Here is a 13,797-nt window from a genome sequence, read left to right as displayed (position 1 = left end):
TGTAATCTGTACCTAATATGACCTTCAGCTGTGATTATTGACAGCAGAGATTGGGATTATGTTACAAATATTCACTGCTGATACTATAATAACAGACGGCTATGATGACGTTAGCAGTAAAACAAAGGCCAAAATCATAACACGTTTTCAGTGTGTCGTACCAGTGTGAAGAGGGCTGTGGCAATTCTCTCAAATGCACTCACTGGCCACTTTATTAGGTACACCAGGCACTTAATAAAGGAGTGGCAGGAGTGGCATCTGCTGCTGTACCCCATCTCCTTCTCCGTCTATTGCTGTTTTTTGGCCACACAGTAGTGTTTCTCCATGCCCCTCCCCCTCTGTATGTGTGTGTGTGGCTGCTCCTCACCTGGCCTAATTAGTCTCCACACCTGGTTCCAATAATCACCAATCACTTGGCAGTACTGAGGCAGAACCTCAGCTCTTCCTCCACTCGCCCACTGATTGTTCAGCCAGCTCGGTGATAGGCACACACTTGGCAGCTCAGTAGGTTATAACTTTAGTTTTGGGTTTTTTTTTCAGTGTTTTTGTTATTTGCTGAAACAATTTCTCTCCTGTACCTTGATTCCATCTCCTCAGTCCATGCCACCACAGATAACTCTCCTTTTACCTCCTCTGTGTTCATGTTTGGGTCCCTAATCCAATCCTGTAACTACAACAATAGATATATTGTCTTTCTTAGACCATTCTCTTTAAACACCGGAGATGGTTCCATTGTAGGCCCAACATACACAGAGAAACAACCATTCAGTCTCTCATTCATACAGTGTCCAGTTAACCTGTGCATGGTTTTTAGGACAGTGGGAGGATAGAGCACGCGGTTTCTGAAGTATTCAGGTGAACCATGGCATGTTTAAAGACACTCAGATCACTTTTCTTCCTCATTGTGATGCTCAGTTTGAACTTCTGCGGGTGGCTGGATGTGATGGAAGAGTTTTGAGGTGTTGTTTGTTTTCCAAAAAACAGAAACTGTGTTTGTCTGTTTGCAAGAATTAACATTTTCATAACATTGTAATGTTTTTATATTTATTTGTTTGTTTGTTTGTTTGTAGTAGGGATAGTGTACATGAATGCACATTACCATTAATGTACAATTAATGTCAATATGCCAGATAATAGCCATTGGCTAATGTACATCTGTAGTCCTCAGGCAGGTTAATGGAATAGGAAAAATACTCACTGCATATACACTGAAATTTACTGACATGGTTTTGAAGTATAAAATATTGAAATGCCAGTTTGACCTTTTTTTACCCCTTAATTAATGGTGAATCGCTCCAAACTGTAATGGACCTTTTTCACAGTAAACGTGTTAGTGGTCAGAGCAGGACGGCTGCGTCCCATCAAGTGTCCCGGTGTCTCAGTGAGGCCCGCACCGACACCAGAACCCTGTGATGTTGTCAATTACACCTGTGGACACATTTGGATCACTACGAGAGCCATACTGACAAAGGAGGACAGGACATCGTGAGGATGAAAATAAGAAAATGAAAGAAAATGAGGTGTTTCTTAGCAAACACTTTTCACTTGAGAATAACTATTCCAAGAAAACTCTGGCAAGTCTTTTAGGATGTGGGGATGAATTTCTTGTTACGCACAATGTGGTGGGAGAGACTTGGCAGGAAGAGCCACTGCACCTCCTGAGGTGTAATTTGACCTAAAGCAGTGACATCCATGTTCATCCGTGAGAGATGCTGCTAATGGGAGGTCAGCCAGAGGTCAAAAGAAAGAGTGGAAATTGCCGTGAACGGTGGCGGTGGGAGACACGAGGACGTGCACAAATGATCTCAGAAAACTGAGCTCAGTTTGTTGAGTGTGGAAACTTTAGCTCTGTTTTTGGAAATGATAAACAACCTTGTTTTGCTTTTTGTGGTGAAATAAATGATGTGTTATGAATGTATTTATAGCGAGCCCTTTTTTCCTGTCCTCATAGTCAAGTGTCTGCTGAGATACCGAGACAGACTGCGCTCTGTTTGATCGCTCTCTTTCCCTCAGTGTTCCCTGCATGTTGAGAAATCTGACCTGTCTTCCACACAGCAGTATAAGGACATTAATGAGAGGCACAGTATTGATTTTCTATGAAAACACTGCACTGCTTTGTTGCATTTCCTTAACCTTGGCTTCCGCGAACCCGAGCCTGCCCAATTCAATTTTTCTTTGTTGGATTTTCCTTCCCTTTTCTCTCTCAAGAGGAAATTTCATTAACTTTTTACTCTGGCGCTTGGCATATGCTGCTCCATCCGTGGTTTAGAAAAGAAAAAAAACATCAATTTGTTCTTACAAATTGATGTGCAGCACTCTTTGTCACTGCTCGGAGTGAAAACTGCAATATGTACATTTTCAAGTCCAAGAACTTTGTGATCCAAGACATGAATTCTGCGTGACAGGTCCTTACTGTCAACTCTCCCCAACGGGATACACAGATGAGCATCAACAGCTTGTGTTTCATGCTGCGTTTTAAGCTCATTTGAGCTCAACAATCTTGGCAGGTCAAAGAGCCGCTGTGAGCAGCATCAGGCTTGTCACCGAGCTGGGATTCTGGATGTTGGAGGTCTGTTTAATAGGCGTAACGTTTCTCCTCTGTCAGCGTGGCAGGTGGTTGAACTAACACTTCGAGCTCAGTCCTGCAACCTGTGTGGCTTCCCGACTTGAGCCGCTGTGCCTGTTGTCGATAGATCGAAGAAGACAAACTAAGAATGTATATTTAGGACGCTTTTGTTTGACACACATTCTACACGTTCATACATTCTAACCTGAATTATCAATGCTGCCAAAGGCCAGGCTGAGTTTTGTTTCCCGGGCCGTTGACAGCCAAGGTCTACAAAGCTGCACTCCTTCAAACCCGCTGCCCAACCTGTAAACTCCTGATGTAAACTAGGTCGGTGAGAGTGAGGTGCTGCTGGGAGCATTGAATTATTCAGCCCAGTCCACTGAGCACTGATAACACAAGCAGAACAACAGCAGCAGCAGCATATGACAGCCGGAGCATCAAATCATCTCGTATGGGCGATACCTCACAGTCTGTTTGGAGTCGGACTCGCTTCACTTGCATCTTTTTAAAACCTGAGAAAAAAACAGGAGACGCCGTCAACTGCCAAGCATTTTCAGGAAGCTCCTCCTTAATTACGAGCACCTCTCTCATACAATCGTGCAAATCGGATTGTCATTAGAGTGACGTAACAAGCTTTCCAGACAAGAAAATGTCAAATAAAATCAAGAAACACTGAAATCTCCAACCCCTGTAGGCCTTTGAACAGCATATGTCAGTGCATGTTTACTGTATTCCTGTTATATGCAGAGGTTGTTAACTTTTACAACCTCTTTTGAATGACAGTGGGGAGGGGAGTGCATACGTCTTCACAAAAAACTGTTGAGAAAGTCTCTTTTTTCCCCCCTCCTTCCCAATCACGGACTTTCTGCCGTGTCTGTGGGATCCAAGTGAATTAGACGTGGATGCAGTCGTGCTCATAAATCTTCCAAACACTGAGGTAACGTGTTTTAGACTTGCTTACCCGGTGTAATTTGTCAAGAACGGGTGACTCTATTCCACACAGAGTGCGCCCCTTCTGCTTCAGTGGCTCACTTCAGCCGTTAGAGGTTAGTGCTGTTCAGCGTGGCGTCGCTGGGCCGTGGAGGAGTTGTTATCGAGACCAAGACGAGGCGAGATGTTCTCTGAAAAACAACATCGCGACAGCACAGCATGCCTCTTCTGCCATACTCTTCCTCATCTGTCTTTTTTCAACATAAATACATGTCAAATTTTAACCACTAAAGAAGTTAAATTGTTCATTCAAAGACAAGATCCATACAAGTACAAAGGACGCTATGTCTCGTCAAATGAATGCTGCTCATGTTTCGTGTTTCACGTTCTGTCATGTCTTCATTAGTTCATGTTGTGTCTCTTCATGTTTCGCTAAAGTCACTCATTTCCAGTCTTGTCCTAATATGCACTTCCTGTTTTATTTTGTCTTTCCCTCTGTTTTCCGACCCTGACTTCCTCCTTCTGTGTGATTTTCCCTCATTGGTTTCACCTGTGTGCCCCTGCCTCCATATATAAATAGTATTAGTTCTTTTTTTGTCTGCCTGTCTTGCCTCACAGTCCTGCCGTCCAAGAACCACGTCACGTCAGTGTAAGTTTTTTGGAGTATAGATTTTCTTGTGAGAATATATTCCTTTTGTTTTACCCCACCATCAAAGTTGTGTGGTTTACTTCAAGCTAACCCTACACATGCCCTTGTTGTTGTTTTTTCCTTTGTTAAGAGGAAACAACAGCAGTTTTTTGTAGTTCTTAAATGTCATAAATGTAACAACCTATAGTTCTTTTCTATACATCTACATATAAAACCTCTTCATTTTATGGCTCTAAAAGGTTTGTGCGGCTCGAGATGAATTATATTTCGATGCATGAAGAGGGGGTCAAAACTGGCTCTTGGTTGCAAACCCTTGGCCTATAGTATGTGTATCCAATACAGTTACTCTAATTCACATAATTGGCAAATCAATATTCTATATACTAAGCACAAAGTCCTTTTTTCTACGTCCACTCGGGCAATTAGATAAGCAGTGGATCTGACTAATGTCAAAGAACAAGAGCAGACAAAGCTGGTGATGTGTAGCTCGAGCACTGGAGTAAATCAAGAGGTCTATTATGACATGAATTAAGAGCCCAGTATGTTAAACACCTTGTGTGTCTTGTACACAACGGTGTATATAGTGAATAATTATGTGTAAAATGTCTTCCTGCACAGGGCCGTGTGAACGCTCGCTCGACGTATGGATGTTAGAAAAGTAGGCGTAGTCGAATAACAATAAGAGTGTTTTCCGTTGCCTTTTAACAGCTTGCTGTTAATTAGGGGAAACGTTTAGTCAATAACGCTGCTCCATAACCACCACTGAGTAGATTCCCTCCCTGGAGTCTGATCCGTACGCTAAAGAATGTCACTCAAGGAATTACCTCGGCACATCCGCTCCATCTGTAAGAGACTGAGGCTAAAGCTGCATGAAATCCAAGCAAAAACTCAAGCGTTCCCATGAGCTGATGATTCATAGACAAGGAGCGTCAGAGAATCACAGGATCAAGCCACTTATTAGCAATTAAAAATGCTCTTATTGTGTTTAAAATTAAACATTTTCGTGAAATTATTACCACAGAACTTAGATCTTGGAAATAAATACTTTTAAATACTTTTTGGAAAGGTTTCAAATACACAACATTGTTGTTTTTCACTTGGGTTTTTTGTGTTTTTCGTCTTTTTTTTTCGTTGTCTTTCGGCCAAGTTATGGTATAGTAATCATTAAACAGTCTGACTAAAATCTTTTCTGCTTCATCTCTATTTACATGTGGTTGACTGTGGATTTATGCACAAACAAGCCCACACCTGTCAGACAGGAAGTGCTTCTAAATCCAGATTTGTGCATACATTGTAAAATCTACTGTCAAACAGACAATATACTTAATAATTACCAGACATAAATTGTTCCCATTTTGCCGTTTAAAGGTAGAGTGTATAACTTTTAAGACAAGTGTTAACACTTGTTAATATAAATTTAACTTGAAGCTATTTTTTCATTCTCCTCGTCAGACTCTTGCGCCTGAAAGATATCTGTATGTATTTTATTTCCCTTTTTCAGTTCACGTGAGAGTGCTGCTGGTGGGCAGCCTTCTTTATCGCTATAATAACTTTTAAGGACGATAACGTAAACCGCAGAAGGCCATTTATGTGACACACTGTGACATTAGTGACGGTACAGGAAGAAACATTCTGCAGATGATTGAACATTTTACTTTCTTTGTATTTCTATGTGAAATGTGCACGATAATGGAGCAGAGACACCTCCCCACCTCTGCTATAACACACACACACACACATGATACAAGTATTCCTCCTAACCCGCCCTCTCTGTCAAACTGGCTCCGGATTGTCATAGAAACAGCTTGTGATCCAAACCCATCTCCTGGTCTCTTCGGTTGCATAAATGCCACATACTGTTGGAGTCCTGAACCGTATTTTTAGACGGGCATAGACGGGGCCGATAGTGATGCCAGCCATTACATAACAAGAAAGATGTGGCACTTGGCACACTTTACTTTTGTAGTTTGTACACTGTAAACACCACAGCACTGTTACTGTTACTGTGTGCCAGGTAACACCGGTGCAGACTCGGGGTCATTTTGTTTTCTTCTACCTGTCACATCGTCTGACAACGTTGTCCTAAAGTCATAAATGGACTGATTTCTTACTACAAATCAGAAGAAATGTTTTTTGTTGTGTGCACCGTAGGAGCTTTAGGAGGATTTAAGACAGCAGCTTGTCCATACACTCACTGCCATCAGTGTCCTCTTGTACCTTTCCTCTACCTTCACACTGTTTCGGAAGCAGAAATACCAAGGGAAGGAATCAGTTTGAGGCTTCTGCGTGTGGTTCGGCAGGAAAATCACTGAGCTGCTGGTGGGAGCACTATCATCACAGCACTCTGTGAATGTGAATCTTTGTTATTATTCATTTTCCCTTTCATAGTCAAGATCATCAGGGTGGGTTCCAGTTATTAAATGTTGTTTTAGGTGGTTTTTTGGGGGTGCTCTGGGTTTCCCCCCCAGAGTTAATTAATGGTATTGTTTGTTATTGTTTGACAACCATGTCTTCACACCAGGTACAGTAGCCTATGTTATAGCATGTAGCTTTGACGTGTGCCATAAGGTACAATGCTTTCACCCTGTTGTACGTTGATAAACCATCAAAATAATATGGAAGACATTATTTGAAGGTTGAAATCCTACAGTCGGTCGCTTTAACCGTTAGAACACAGTTTTCCAAGACTATGTTTAAACATATACATAGTATAGGCTATAAGAATGTGCAGCATAGAGTGTCTTATATCATTTTTTTTCCCAACACAACTGAGGCAATCTGATGAAGAGAAAAATCCGATTGAACCCTCCGACTGAATTTGTGAAATTTGGAAAATACGTTGAAGTTCAAAGTTCACTTGGAAAAGAAAAACCTAATTTTGTGACTTCCGCACACCTATTACGGGCACAGATCTGTGCCACATGAGTTTAAACTAAAAAAATGCTCTCACCAACAGACTTTAGTCCAAATATAGCCCGAAAATAAAGCTAAACAGACAGAACACCAAAGCTGCGAGCGGCTGCAATTAGACAGTGGATGTAGGCTGGGATGATTTTGTTTTATTTTAATTTTTATTTTTTACGTGCCAACATTTGCTAATTAGCAGTGAATTCAAAGCTAATGCCGTTAGTGATGAAAAAAAAACATTTTCTCATGGCAACAGAGGGGAAAACTGAAGACATTTTTTTTGGCAATTCTTTCAGGGAATAATGATTCATTCCTGTGGGAAACTTGGATTTCTCTATTAAACTTTATGGCAGTCTAATCCTCTCGGTTTTGTGACATTTCAAAAGGCAAGATGTGGCTCCACAGACCAATAATGACTGAGGCAATGCTTTACAGTGACTTGCATTAACTGACAGGACAGAGCGGGTGTGTGGCGAAGCTGTGTTGAGTGGAAGCAGAAACCGTTTAACAAGTACACAACAAACATATACCAAAAGAAAAGTAGTCAGAATGTGGGTAAGCAGAAAGTTAATCAACAGCAATTGAGTTGAACAGACCTTGACACATCAGGATGCTGACAAACAAGCCAAGTATAATGCAAGGATTGATTGCTGTGAGTTTCTCTCCAAATTAAGCCTCTTACCTAGTAGGTAATTAGGAAGTGAGCAGATGCTGGTATTGAGTGCTCTGAGAGCGAGGCAGTAATTGTTTTCTGTTGATTACATGGCCTTTGGACAGAAAAATGGGTCACTGCAGTAGTGACCGCAGACTGGGTTGAGTGTAGAGTGTCCACAACACAGGGCCGAGTGTCGGGAGCGAGTGCGCTCTGGCGTCTTTAAACACACAGTTGTGTTTCGCTCTTCATCCAACAGTTAGGGCCACGTATGTGAAGGTGAGCATTTGTCATTTGGAGGGCGGAAAGTGTACATCTTAAAAAATGACGAGGACACAAGTTTTAAACATGATTCATGTTGATGAATCCCAATGTATGTAACTATCTTGTCATTTTTATGTTATCTTGTATTTTATAATTACTAATAAAGGCTCTATATGTTATATTATCATGATATTTTATTATTATTTTATATTTTAGGTTGCAGGTCAGCAGTGCTGCTTCACAACAAGAAGGACCCTGCATCATCACCACAGTCCAAAGGCAGATTTAAGGTAATAGTCATCTCTAAGGCCACATCTATTTGTCTTAATTTCTTTAATCCATGGCTCGATTGCAAGTCCTCAATGGACCTATAAGTCCTTAAATCTATAGAACCCTAGGGTAGTTAGGTCCAGGTCGAGCTAAAATGTATTTAGATAAAAAAAACAACAACAGCTGAAACAAAGTGCTGTACAACACAGATAAATAAGAAAAGATAAATAAAATACAGGAAATGACATCATAGGCCTAGACAACAAACAATAAAACATACAATAAAAAAATAAAATACTGTAGAAATTATTAATAAAAACAGAAATCAAAAGTCATACAATAAGACTATAAAAAGATAAAAAAAATAAAAACAACGTCTCGTACTGGGTTAAAAGCCGAAGTTTTAAGATGTGTTTTAAAAGATAAATAAATAACAGCACAGGAGAACATTGTGTCTTAAACAAAGCTCCATAGATTTGAATTAAAACAGCAAAGCAGTCGTTGAGATTTGCAGAACGTCACACACATTTATAATGCAAAGGAAAATCATTGTTGACTATTTTCAGTCTCTTCATTGGCATAAATCAAAAGAAAGACACTGTGCAATTTACTTTTCTTGATCGCTGGCGCCATCTGCTGTCTATAATCTGAACACTTGGACCAACTGACATCTATGTTCTGTGGCAGCAAAGTGTCAGTGACAAATATAAGAGGTATGTCACTGGAAATAAAGGATTTGTGAAGAGCAGAGAGAGTTTTCCCGGCAAAACTTCTTCCTGAGGTCACAAGGTCATCTCTGTGACGTCGGTCCAACATCAACACAATAGCAAAAGACTTAATTTACATGTGGTAATCTAGCAGATTAAGAGGGATCGCTCAAAGATAAATAAGGCTGCCCCGGCTTCTTCGACGACAGTTGGACTCCTCTTGGCTGTGCCCGAGTGTTGCCTTGGCGACCTTATGTCACTGTGTCTAAGTTACAGCATCCCTCTGTCTCAGGCCTGCTCATCTGTTTCGCTGAGTGCAGTCACTGTCGAGAGCCGCTGTCTTTTTACTGGGCAGAAAAGGATGTAAAGGTTATGTGGTGTTAGTGGCTGAAAACATTCCGTTTTCTCCGGTTCCTCCCACAGTCCAAAGACGTGTAGATTTGGGGATTACTTAAATTGGACACAGGGGAAAAACATTCATACAAGCACATATGTATTAATGTAATTGTAGGCTGTATATACAGTCTCAATTGTGGTGAAACTGTTATATGACACATTTGTATACTGGAACAAAATGTACTTCATGATCATTTACATGCCTCTCGCTCACTGTCCTACTCTGAGAAAAGAAATAAGAGTATCGACAATGATGCAAAAGCAACCACTAAGTCCACTGTGCTGTGGATATGACCCGGTACAGATATGGATCATGACAGAACTTCCAAAGTCCTCTGTCCAGGATGGAGGAACATCCTTGAAACCCGGGAGAAGTCAGGGAAACCACAGTTATGTAGGAAGCTGGGCTGTGGCCTCCATCTCGCAGCAGATCCTCCCCCTCGTCTGGAAGCTGTTGAGTCTTTCTCCAGATGTGGCCGCCTGATCTTTTTAATGATACACTGACGCAGGCAGAGCATAACAAAGATGGGGGCTGAAAACAACACAAACAAGACTGCCTGAGAGTGAGAGCGAGAGAGAGAGAGAAAAGAAGCTTGCTTGCTCATGTGCTTTTACTTTACTTTGTAAAAGCCAATAATCAGTTAATCTTCTTTCACTTAAATGGGATTTAATAGACTTTTGGAAAAGCAAGATCTAATTATGCAGGTATTGCACTGTGGGAGAATGTTTCTGTTACTCGAGCTCTTTTTCCCTTTAAGGAATTGTCTGTGGCTTCACAAAGACATATATATATATATATATATATATATATATATATATATATATATATATATAATAAGATACTATATAAAATACAATGCAGTGAATATTCTGATTGGGTCTCTAATGACACATCACACTGCACCTTTTATTGTAAATAGACTGAAATGTTGTCCAAAAAAAACCAGGCAGTAAAGCAGGAATTTCCTCGATGAGACATCTGGGACTTGCTGTCTGATTGTTTTCCCCCCTCTTTCACACTCACAGTTACAAACATGCACAATTGCTTAACCAGCAGGTGTCTTTGACTTGGTCGTCCTCCAGAGAGAGCAGCTGTCTGACACACACACACACACACACACACACACATATGTGCACACATAAGCAAGAAAAGAGGGCAAAAGAGGCACTTAATGAACGATGGCAAACAACTTCTTTTCTCGGGTGGACTCTGGGTTCTAGGGGAGATGCCCCCACTGTGTCTTTTGTATGTGCAAGTGGGCCAAACAAAAGCTTATTGAGGAATCTCTGGGAAGCCTGTGCTGTTGGAAAGGAATGCCCCTTCCGTCTTGTGGCTCAGTGCTTCAGTCTTAATCAGTCACTGGAGGGACTGGTGAGCTCGGGGGCCTCCCGGGCCTGGCGGGCAGACAGGAACTCACTCACTCACTCACTCTTGACCCCTCCTGGCTCAATAAAATGTGTTAGCTGAACACAGACGGGCGAAAGGCTGGTCATTGTTGCTGATGTGGCACAGATAAATCAAACTAACTGCCCCTATTAGCCTTCTCATTTATACTGTCTAAATCCTTATGTAATCTCTGTCAAGCCAGGAAATGACTACACATGTAAATGTTCAGTTTTTCTTTTCTTGAAACAAAGATCATTTAAATCCTGTGGCACACGAGAGACAAAGGTTCTGAACAGTTTCTAAATAATAATAAAACAAGAAGAAGGAGAAGAAGAAGTTCCTTTAGTTGAGTAGAAATAATGGAAACATTTAAAGGGTATGTGTTTCCCACTATATGAAGGCGGAGTTTTCTCCCAGGGGTACTGAGCCAAACTGGTGTTATGTAACGGGTCCACAGCTTCTCCTTCTCCTGATGTTGAATTACTATGTAAGCGGCTCTGGGTCACGTCGGAACACGGGATACGCGAACATCTCCAGATGTGCACATGAGCGCGGGATTATTTAAGGAAATTGACTTTCGGAGCTGATTAGTAGCAGCTTTAAACTTAATTGAAAACTGACCTTAAACACTGCCAAGGATCACGTCTGTGTTGGTTAATATTCAACTGTGGGAGTTTGTGCCAGTTGTGCGCCAGAAGAGAGGGATTTGGAAATGAGTGTGTGGGTTTAAAAAGCAGCAGTCATGGGCAGCGGACCGAGCCGAGGGAAGAAAGTGGCTCCCGCGTGCGTCAGTGAAGTGAACGTGACTCAAACCACGGCCGGTGTCACTTCACGCAAACGGGACTGTGGCCCATTCAAGCCTCTCAAGATCCACGCGGTTTTGCGCAACGCGCGCAACCGCGCGCAACAGGACTGTCACAGCGAGGGTCCCGACTCCGACCTGTCCGGGGAGGACGACGACGCTGCTGTCGTGGACGACGGAGAAGTGGACACGGTCCACGCAGACGATGACGAGTCCGCGAGGAAACCGCCGACAAAGAAGACTTTCGTCAAGTCGTCTAAAACGTACGGATTATGTCACTTCAGCCGAGCGGACACGGAGGACGAGGTGAGCGCCGCCGAGGAGCCACGTGGCCCCCGCTGTGGAGCACGAGATGTAAACAACAGGAGCGGCGACGCTTTCACGCACTGTCCCACTCAGCACAGTGTAAGGACTTTTATTTCCCTGTTATCATCACACAATTTAGCCTCTTTCTCTTTAGTTTGGTAAAGATCATCAACGGGTGGATGAGTTTATAAAATAAACAAAGAATGTGAAAATGTGCTATTATTATATGATGCAGTAAAATACCACATTAATTATTCTCCAAAAACTACAACCAAAGTAAAAAGTACAATAGTTAATATAATAGTGCAGGTTGAAACTTTTAGAATGTGTAATTAAACATAAATTATGTATATTCTTTCCTTCACCAACAAGCAAAAACAACAGTCAAAGAGGCTTCCTGATGTTTTTTTTATTTACATTTTGTTCTCATTAATAGATTCATTCATGTAGCAAAGTTCACTTACTTCAAATAAGAAACTTAAAACTGCTTTTAAAAGGAAAAACCAAAGAAAAAAACGACGTTACAGCAAATATCATGTGTCTGATTTCCACCATTTTGGAGAAATGATTTGTTTTCCTTTTGTGTCAGTCTACCTCACAGGGCTTTTTGACAAGAGGGGTTTTGCTGGATGCTGTTTCCACGTCAGAGAAACAATCGTAAGTAAACAACTGCTCTGATAAATAAGTCATTGACTGATACAACTCAGTAAAAGGAGTAGTAAAAGCTGAGCCGGGGCCAGATCGGATTTACCTTGGAGAGATGGAGAGATACCACACGGGATCTTTGTTGTCAGTGCAGATCAGATGAGTTTGATGTGTGCAAGCAGCACAGAAACAAAGTGTCTGTAAAACCTCAAAAATGAAAACTCAACACATCGCCCAGATTTCCTGTTTTCCATCAGCACCTTATTAACCTGCGTCCAAACTCTCCCCAGGACGTTTGGCAGCTGCGACAGCTCGTCTCTCACCATGCCAGTCATCCTGTACGATGGATCAGAGGAGGAGCTGATGGACACTATTGAGCGAGAGTACAGTTGACCCAGCTGTGGGTTCTGCAGCAAGGACACTGTCCCTTTTCGAGCTTTGCTTTTATGGGATGCAGCAGTCTGCAGAGGGCATTTTGAATAATAACAATAAGGGAACCAGGGTTTCTTCTGACAAATTCCCCCCGCTTCATGGGAAGGCTGCTTCATTGTATTTCTGCATTTCTTTATTCCCTGGATAAATTCCATATGTGCAGCAGCCCATGGCTTTGCTTATACCAGAGTCTTACTTAACAGAGTTATAACGGTTGCCTGAACACATGCCAGGAGGTTCTCCTGTCTTATACACCAGAGCTGTTGACAGACAGAGGCCTCCTTGGTTTGTTGTTTGCAGTGGTAAGGTGTCTCTATCGCCCTCCCACAGAGTATGCACCCACAGGTTACCTATTATTTGGCTTTACTTTAACTTAACTCTGTTAATCGCTAAAGGAGACGACACTGGTGTTTCTCCGATTGCTGAAATGTGGAGGCTTTGAGAACTGGGGCACATTCTTTAGGCCTTGCGACTCTTGTTATATGCAAGAAAAAAAACAAAAAAAAAACATTTTCCACCAGCACTTGAGTGCTCTCATTGTATAGGGCTGTCGTTTTTCATGCCGAGGTACGAGCCGTGGTTGTTTATTTAAGGGTTTTTTTTTTTTCTTCCTGACCACAGTTCCTGTCCTTTTTCACACTAATGAAGAAGGAATGTGTGGCAACAGAGACTCTCAGTTTAACCCAGCTGCATATCTGCTCATTTAAGTCCACATTGAAGCACAGATGTCTGCTGCCACTTAGTGGTGGAGCAGAGCATGCACACTTCTCCACTCATGCAGGAAATTTTGCACTTCCTCAAGATTATGGACACTAAATAGTAAATAAATCATTTACGACCATTCATCTGTGTGTGCGCGTGTTCAATAATCCACCTCAAGA

General features: G+C 41.8%; 1 protein-coding gene across 1 annotated transcript; it reads left to right on the top strand.

Annotated features, from left to right (window-relative positions):
- The first annotated feature begins 11,148 nt into the window (after positions 1–11,148).
- LOC122782996 lies at positions 11,149–13,759 on the top strand. The gene is made up of 3 exons (XM_044047626.1): positions 11,149–11,938; positions 12,429–12,496; positions 12,775–13,759. The coding sequence occupies exons 1-3, from the start codon at positions 11,474–11,476 to the stop codon at positions 12,875–12,877; spliced, it is 636 nt and encodes a 211-aa protein (XP_043903561.1). The 5' UTR covers positions 11,149–11,473; the 3' UTR covers positions 12,878–13,759.
- Positions 13,760–13,797: the final 38 nt, after the last annotated feature.

This window comes from Solea senegalensis, linkage group LG16 (genome assembly GCF_019176455.1).
Source record: "Solea senegalensis isolate Sse05_10M linkage group LG16, IFAPA_SoseM_1, whole genome shotgun sequence".
Classification (NCBI taxonomy): domain Eukaryota; kingdom Metazoa; phylum Chordata; class Actinopteri; order Pleuronectiformes; family Soleidae; genus Solea; species Solea senegalensis.
The sequence above is the reverse complement of the archived record's forward strand: the minus strand, read 5'-3'. Positions and strand labels throughout refer to the sequence as shown.

Coding starts and splice junctions, on each gene's coding strand:
- LOC122782996 (XM_044047626.1), top strand. CDS start 11,474: ATGGGCAGCGGACCGAGCCGAGGGAAGAAAGTGGCTCCCGCGTGCGTC. Junction 11,939..12,428: donor ACTGTCCCACTCAGCACAGT/GTAAGGACTTTT, acceptor CTTTTGTGTCAG/TCTACCTCACAGGGCTTTTT. Junction 12,497..12,774: donor TCCACGTCAGAGAAACAATC/GTAAGTAAACAA, acceptor AACTCTCCCCAG/GACGTTTGGCAGCTGCGACA.